The 8,517-nt window shown below is 35.8% G+C and overlaps 1 protein-coding gene across 1 annotated transcript; it reads left to right on the top strand.

Moving 5' to 3' along the window:
• The first annotated feature begins 175 nt into the window (after positions 1-175).
• LOC117323777 (phosphatidylinositol-glycan biosynthesis class F protein-like) lies at positions 176-4,070 on the top strand. The gene is made up of 5 exons (XM_033879213.1): positions 176-446; positions 2,352-2,443; positions 2,686-2,802; positions 3,070-3,178; positions 3,595-4,070. Exons 1-5 carry the CDS (start codon positions 195-197, stop codon positions 3,709-3,711), a joined length of 687 nt encoding a protein of 228 aa, XP_033735104.1. The 5' UTR covers positions 176-194; the 3' UTR covers positions 3,712-4,070.
• The last annotated feature ends 4,447 nt before the right edge of the window (positions 4,071-8,517 follow it).

Genomic DNA, 8,517 nt, shown 5'->3' with positions numbered 1-8,517 from the left:
TCAGACAAAAATGTGAAGGAGATGCAAGCTGGATCATGACGATTTCACATGGATTTGTTTTGACTTGACTTAGGTCCGGAAGTGACGTATGCATTGTCTAATACTTATCGGGAACTTTCGGCCTTTTCCGTAAACAAAAAAAGTGTCGATTACATCGCTCTTTTTCGTGCGGAGGGAGAAAACACAAATTCAAGATGTCTGCGCCCATGAATTTGCGGCTTCCAAACAAAGACACTGTTAATTTACTTGTCCGAACGCATTTGGTACTAATAATAGTAATAACTTTGATTGTTTATGTTCCAGTGAACACAAATTTACCCATTGACATTGTAAATGAGTGCCTTACTGCTGTAAAATCGCTGATTGTTATCTTAACGTCATTTCAAATCGTAGTGAATGCAGTCGTAGTTCCTAAGTACGCACAGACTAAATCTGCCACATTTAAAGTAAGTATACTTGGTGCATATTCTATGATTGTATGATTGTCAACGATATGCGTTTGCCCTTCCACACACCCTTATGGTGTAAGAGAAGTAGAAAAATGCACGGCCAGACCGTGATTCGAACCCGTGAGCTAAAAATTGTACGCGTGTTCAACCCCCGACACATTTAAATGGTAGAAAATGCTGTATAACTTATATTTGTGATTTAACTTGCAACTTGAAATTGCTATTAGGGTTATTTCTGTAAGAGCATACATCACTCTGTTTTTATGAATATACATATGAGTGACCAGGGAGTGTCCAGGGACATTTTGCACGCCCAGGAATTCGTTATTGAAGAGTTTTTGATTATTTTTTCTGTAACATACTTATGTGACCATTATCTAACACCATGCAAAATTTCATTTCGATCGAATGATTGTATAATACGGAAATGCACCTCTGAAGTTGCAGTGCAGCGTGCACTCGGGTGTCGAGGGACATTTTGCACGCCCAGGAATTCGTTAATGAAGATTTTTTGATATTTTTTTCTGTAACATATTAATGACATCATTATCTAACACCATGCAAAATTTCACTTCGATCGAATGATTTTATAATACAGAAATGCACCATTGAATGTGCATTATAGCATGCATTTGAGTGTCCAGGGCGTATTTTACACGCCCAGGAAGCCGTTAATGAAGATGTTTTGATATTTTTTTCTGTAACATACAGATTATACCTTTATCTAACATCATGCAAAATTTCACTTCGATCAGACGAGTGCATAATACTAAATGAAAAATACGCCCGGGACACTCCGAGTGCACGCTGCACTGCAACTTCATCGGTGCATTTTCATAATATGCACTGGTCCGATCGAAGTGAGATTTTGCATGGTGGTAGATAATGGGATAATATGTACGTTACAGAAAAAATTATCAAAAAATCTTCATTAACGAATTCCTGGGCGTGAAAAATATCTCCCTGGACACTCATTACTCCCTGGTCACTCATTAGGTGACCCTATAACACTGTATAAATGTCCTTCTACATTTGTAACAAAGGAGTGTGTCAATACTCTGAGAAATGAGAGTTTGCCAAGATTGTAAAGCAGACCTCTCATAAAATAAGAGTGTAACAGTTTTGTACAACAAGACTCTCATTATATGAGAATGTAACAAGGTTTACAGCATACCTCTATAAATGAGAGTACATGTATAGCAAGGTTGTACAGTGGAACTTTATAAATGAGAGAATAATAACGTTGTACAGCAGAACTCTATAAATGAGAGAATAACAATGTTGTACAGCAGAACTCAGCAGAACTCTATAAATGAGAGAATAACAATGTTGTACAGCAGAACTCTATAAATGAGAGAATAACAATGTTGTACAGCAGAACTCTATAAATGAGAGAATAACAATGTTGTACAGCAGAACTCTATAAATGAGAGAATAACAATGTTGTACAGCAGAACTCTATAAATGAGAGAATAACAATGTTGTACAGCAGAACTCTATCAATGAGAGTGCAACAAGGTTAACGGCGGAACTCTATAAATGAGAGTGTAACAAAGTTGTACAGCAGAACTCTATAAATAAGAGTATAACAAGGTTGTACAGCAGAACTCACATTAAATGAGAGTATAACAAGGTTGTACAGCAGAACTCTCATTAAATGAGAGTATAACAAGGTTGTACAGCAGAACTCTCATTAAATGAGAGTATAACAAGGTTGTACAGCAGAACCCTCATTAAATGAGAGTGTAACAAGGTGCTAGTATTACATTATTACTTTAAATAATTGGCGGTATAACAGGGTAATTTTAGTGTGGTATTTTATTTCATAACTACAAATAAACCATAAATATCATTATCTCCTTAAAAGTCTAATATGTATTTAGCTACAATGTTATATTTCAGGTGAGAAGTGTATTGAAGGTGTGTAGTGTCCTTATCATCGGACCTGTCACCTTCCACTGTGTAGCTGTCCTGTTTGGTGCTCCATTTATAAAGTAAGATTCGGTTTCTGTTCTGTCATGAATTCATTTTATTTGTCTGCCTCACAATAGATCATTCTATGATAACTAATCAGCCACTCAACTACAGACCACTACATTGGCAAGTCATGGTCACATTTTACATAGTGTCCAATTGTATCTGTGAATAGCGTACTTATAGTGTATGTAAAGACATGGGATGACATGACTGGATGAACTGTAGCGGAGATGTTGACTGAAATCTTGTGATGTTACAGTTCTGTGGCTGAGACGTTCCACTTTGCCCTGCTGTTGAGTGCTACCACTGTGCTACCCAGTCTGTGTGTGCTAGGTATACACTTCTCAGCCTGGGTTAGAGTGTACCCTCAAAATAGGTAAATGTCCACGGTGTTGTCTACATATTTGTAATTGAAATGACTATTACATATATAATGGTAATTTAAACAAAGAGTTATATCTCCAAAAACAAAGAATAGAAATAATAAGATATTAGTAAGGGTTTTTTTTTCAATCTGTTTGAAACAAGAATTTACACAATAAACATCTGAGCATCAAAACAAAATATTATGTCTAAAATGATAAAAATGATTTTACTGTATAAACAATGTACACTCTGAAAATGGAAAACATATTTGTTACAGTCCAGACCTAGGTGCTGAGTCGATCCTATATATTTCGTCAGTTGGAAGTGTCATTGGTGCATGGCTGGGAGCCTTGCCCATCCCTCTGGATTGGGACAGACCCTGGCAGGTAAGGTCAAAAGGAGCAATTTATTTTTTAAGATTTGTATTATTGTACAGGTAAAATAAATAAATCAGTGTTTATCAGATGCTTTTGAGAACAGAATTATTTGTGGGATCAGCACTGTAGATTTTGAGACTGTAGGTGTTTTAATCTGTTAATCAGCAGGGGGAGGGTGATAAGGTTTCACTTGTAGCTTTTAGTCCATTCTGTTCCCAGATTGCTATGACATCATCAACCATATTTGGGCATTATCAAACTAAAAATCAACTGAATTATATTAATTAGAAGTTCAAGTCGGTTAAAATCAACCACATTTAGTGATAAGTTCCTGCCAAGGGTTCTATTTATTTTTTATCTAAAACTGTCTACCTGTAAGCTGTGTGTTAGTCATTATAACTACTGGTGAGATTTGTATGTTACAGGTGTGGCCAATAACATGTGTACTTGGAAACCTGGCTGGCTATTTACTGGGACTTGGTGTTGGAATTACTCACCTTTATCTACATCATCACAAATCTAGGAAATTTAAACTCACATGAGACTGTGACCTTCTCACATGAGACTGTGACCTCACATGAGACTGTGACCTTCTCACGTCAGACTGTGACCTCACATGAGACTGTGACCTCACATGAGACTGTGACCTTCTCACGTCAGACTGTGACCTTCTCACGTCAGACTGTGACCTTCTCACGTCAGACTGTGACCTTAGAGGCCTTGGAGCTGTATTACAGCACCAACCTGAAACTACATATCACTCGGAATACAATAAATTAGTTGTGTATAAAGTTTGTTGGAGAAGGCTTAATGGACTGCTCATGTATGGACACGAGATCTCTGTTAAATATGTGGTGCTAGAACTGTTACTCTGTACATTAAACATTTGTAATTCTTACAACTGAGTTTATTGACCATTCCTAGCATGTAAATATCTGTATTGTTGTTACTGTGTATGGGAGCTAAACAGAATTACAGATGTATGTTTTAAATTAGGCTTCAGTCACATTGTCAACATTTGTTTTGCATTTACATCTTCACTGAAACAACAAGATAACAATTCCAGGTCTTAGAATGAGGAGACATCCTATGTTAGAGTTTTATTTCCCCAAGTATTACATCAGATATTACATCAGTCATATAATCAGGTATTACATCAGGCATATAACCGGGTATTACATCAGTTGTATAACCAGGTATTACATCAGGCATATAACCGGGTATTACATCAGTTGTATAACCAGGTATTACATCAGACATATAACCAGATATTACATCAGACATGTAACCAGGTATTACATCAGACGTATAACCAGGTATTACATCAGATATTACATCAGTCATATAATCAGGTATTACATCAGACATATAACCAGATATTACATCAGACATATAACCAGGTATTACATCAGACATATAACCAGGTATTACATCAGACATATAACCAGGTATTACATCAGACATATAACCAGGTATTACATCAGACATATAACCAGGTATTACATCAGACATATAACCAGGTATTACATCAGACATATAACCAGGTATTACTTCAGACATATAACCATGTATTACATCAGACATATAACCAGGTATTACATCAGACATATAACCAGGTGTTATATCAGACATATAACCAGGTGTTACATCAGACATATAACCAGGTATTACATCAGACATATAACCAGGTGTTATATCAGACATATAACCAGGTATTACATCAGACATATAACCAGGTATTACATCAGACATATAACCATGTATTACATCAGACATATAACCAGGTGTTACATCAGACATATAACCAGGTATTACATCAGACATATAACCATGTATTACATCAGACATATAACCAGGTGTTATATCAGACATATAACCAGGTGTTACATCAGTCATATAACCAGGTATTACATCAGACATATAATCAGATATTACATCAGACATATAACCAGGTATTACATCAGTTGTATAACCAGGTATTACATCAGACATATAACCAGGTATTACATCATACATATAACCAGGTATTACATCAGACATATAATCAGGTATTACATCAGACATATAACCAGGTGTTACATCAGACATATAACCAGGTGTTACATCAGACATATAATCAGGTATTACATCAGACATATAACCGGGTATTACATCAGACATATAACCAGGTATTACATCAGTCATATAACCAGGTGTTATATCAGACATATAACCAGGTATTACATCAGACATATAACCAGGTATTACATCAGACGTATAACCAGGTATTACATCAGACATATAACCAGGTATTACATCAGACATATAACCAGGTATTACATCAGACATATAACCAGGTATTACATCAGACATATAACCAGGTATTACATCAGACATATAACCAGGTATTACATCAGACGTATAACCAGGTATTACATCAGACATATAACCAGGTATTACATCAGACGTATAACCAGGTATTACATCAGACATATAACCAGGTATTACATCAGACATATAACCAGGTATTACATCAGACGTATAACCAGGTATTACATCAGACGTATAACCAGGTATTACATCAGACGTATAACCAGGTATTACATCAGACATATAACCAGGTATTACATCAGACATATAACCAGGTATTACATCAGACATATAACCAGGTATTACATCAGACATATAACCAGGTATTACATCAGACGTATAACCAGGTATTACATCAGACATATAACCAGGTATTACATCAGACGTATAACCAGGTATTACATCAGATGTATAACCAGGTATTACATCAGACATATAACCAGGTATTACATCAGACATATAACCAGGTATTACATCAGACATATAACCAGGTATTACATCAGACATATAACCAGGTATTACATCAGACATATAACCAGGTATTACATCAGACGTATAACCAGGTATTACATCAGACATATAACCAGGTGTTACATCAGACGTATAACCAGGTATTACATCAGACATATAACCAGGTATTACTTCAGTCATATAACCAGGTATTACATCAGGCATATAACCAGGTGTTACATCAGACATATAACCGGGTATTACATCAGACATATAACCATGTATTATATCAGACATATAACCAGGTGTTATATCAGACATATAACCAGGTATTACATCAGACATATAACCAGGTATTACATCAGACATATAACCAGGTATTACATCAGACATATAACCAGGTATTACATCAGACGTATAACCAGGTATTACATCAGACGTATAACCAGGTATTACATCAGACATATAACCAGGTGTTACATCAGACATGTAACCAGGTATTACTTCAGTCATATAACCAGGTATTACATCAGGCATATAACCAGGTATTACATCAGACATATAACCAGGTATTACATCAGTCATATAACCAGGTGTTACATCAGACGTATAACCAGGTATTACATCAGGCATATAACCAGGTATTACATCAGACATATAACCAGGTATTACATCAGACATATAACCAGGTATTACATCAGACGTATAACCAGGTATTACATCAGACGTATAACCAGGTATTACATCAGACATATAACCAGGTGTTACATCAGACATATAACCAGGTATTACATCAGACATATAACCAGGTATTACATCAGACATATAACCAGGTATTACATCAGACATATAACCAGGTATTACATCAGACATATAACCAGGTATTACATCAGACATATAACCAGGTATTACATCAGACATATAATCAGGTATTACATCAGACATATAACCAGGTATTACATCAGACATATAACCAGGTATTACATCAGACATATAACCAGGTATTACATCAGACATATAACCAGGTATTACATCAGACATATAACCAGGTATTACATCAGACATATAACCAGGTATTACATCAGACATATAACCAGGTATTACATCAGACATATAACCAGGTATTACATCAGACATATAATCAGGTATTACATCAGACATATAATCAGGTATTACATCAGACATATAACCAGATATTACATCAGACATATAACCAGGTGTTACATCAGACATATAACCAGGTATTACATCAGACATATAACCAGGTATTACATCAGACATATAACCAGGTGTTATATCAGACATATAACCAGGTATTACATCAGACATATAACCAGGTATTACATCAGTCATATAACCAGGTGTTATATCGGACATATAACCAGGTATTACATCAGACATATAACCAGGTATTACATCAGACATATAACCGGGTATTACATCAGACATATAACCAGGTATTACATCAGACATATAACCGGTCCCAGTTTTCCCTTAAATGCAATAATGCTTCCCAATGGAAATTGTAAGTTAAGGAACGTTGATGAAAAAATGGTCAGGCATTACAACAATCGTAGACGGGGCTTCCTTGTAGTAGTTGATGTCTACCTCACTGAATAATAGGTAAAAGTGTCGCAGCACAGACGGGCCCGTTACTCAGCTTATATGTATCTAAGTTTATCAAACGTCATTTTCATTGTGATATATTTCTATACACAGGAAATGGACAAATTTTAAGACAGAGAAGACAGTTTAACCAGAACTCGAATTTAGAGAACAAGTTGGTCATGTGATATTTGTAATAAAATTGAAGGCTATTTACAAGTGTGCGTATGGCTAAAGAACCTATATCATTCAATAATAAGTATGTGTTCTATTTGCCTAACTTACAATATGGCACCGCATCAACATATATAAAGATATCAACGAAAATCTAGGTTAATATAAGTGTTGTATTTATACTTCTTAAAATACACGTGGATACGGCGCAGTGGTACATGTATAAGCTGTCGGTATTTCTGGCTAGGCGATCGGGTGTCTTAGATCGTGAGTTCGAGGCCGGTCAGGGTACGAGTCATAAACTTGTCTTCCTTCGTCGTTTGTGTTACTATGTTGTACCGCTTAAAAACTTTGGCATAGCAGCCACGGCGACGATTTTGTAACAAGTTTGCACAATCATGGTTTTCCTGAACAACACCTATTTCAAACTTCTTCTCAAGTTCCACCAGTGGGATTCAGCTCTAATTTACCTGAAATGATCCTTAGATGGTTCTGACCAAGTGTTGTTATTTTTCGGGTCAATTTGAAATTCAACATGGCCGCCATGGCACCTATTTTGAAAAAAAAAACAACACTTTAAACTTCTTCTCCAGCTCCACTGGTGTCAATGAGCTAGTAATTCGTGAGGATATTAAGGAAGGGGAGCCAACATTGTGTTGCTATTTTTTTCAGTTTCTTAAAAACTTTGACATGGAAGTCACGACAGCCATTTTGTAACATGGTTGCGCAATCATAGTTTTCCTGAACAACATCTATTTCAAACTTCTTTT

This window comes from Pecten maximus, chromosome 3 (genome assembly GCF_902652985.1).
Source record: "Pecten maximus chromosome 3, xPecMax1.1, whole genome shotgun sequence".
Lineage (NCBI taxonomy): Eukaryota > Metazoa > Mollusca > Bivalvia > Pectinida > Pectinidae > Pecten > Pecten maximus.
This window is presented reverse-complemented; position numbering and strand designations above follow the sequence as displayed.

What these genes read in the sequence shown, in the direction of transcription:
- LOC117323777 (XM_033879213.1), top strand. Translation starts at nt 195, where the DNA reads ATGTCTGCGCCCATGAATTTGCGGCTTCCAAACAAAGACACTGTTAAT. An exon ending in CTAAATCTGCCACATTTAAA is followed by an intron (nt 447 to 2,351) that starts GTAAGTATACTT and finishes GTTATATTTCAG; the next exon opens with GTGAGAAGTGTATTGAAGGT. An exon ending in AGAGTGTACCCTCAAAATAG is followed by an intron (nt 2,803 to 3,069) that starts GTAAATGTCCAC and finishes TATTTGTTACAG; the next exon opens with TCCAGACCTAGGTGCTGAGT.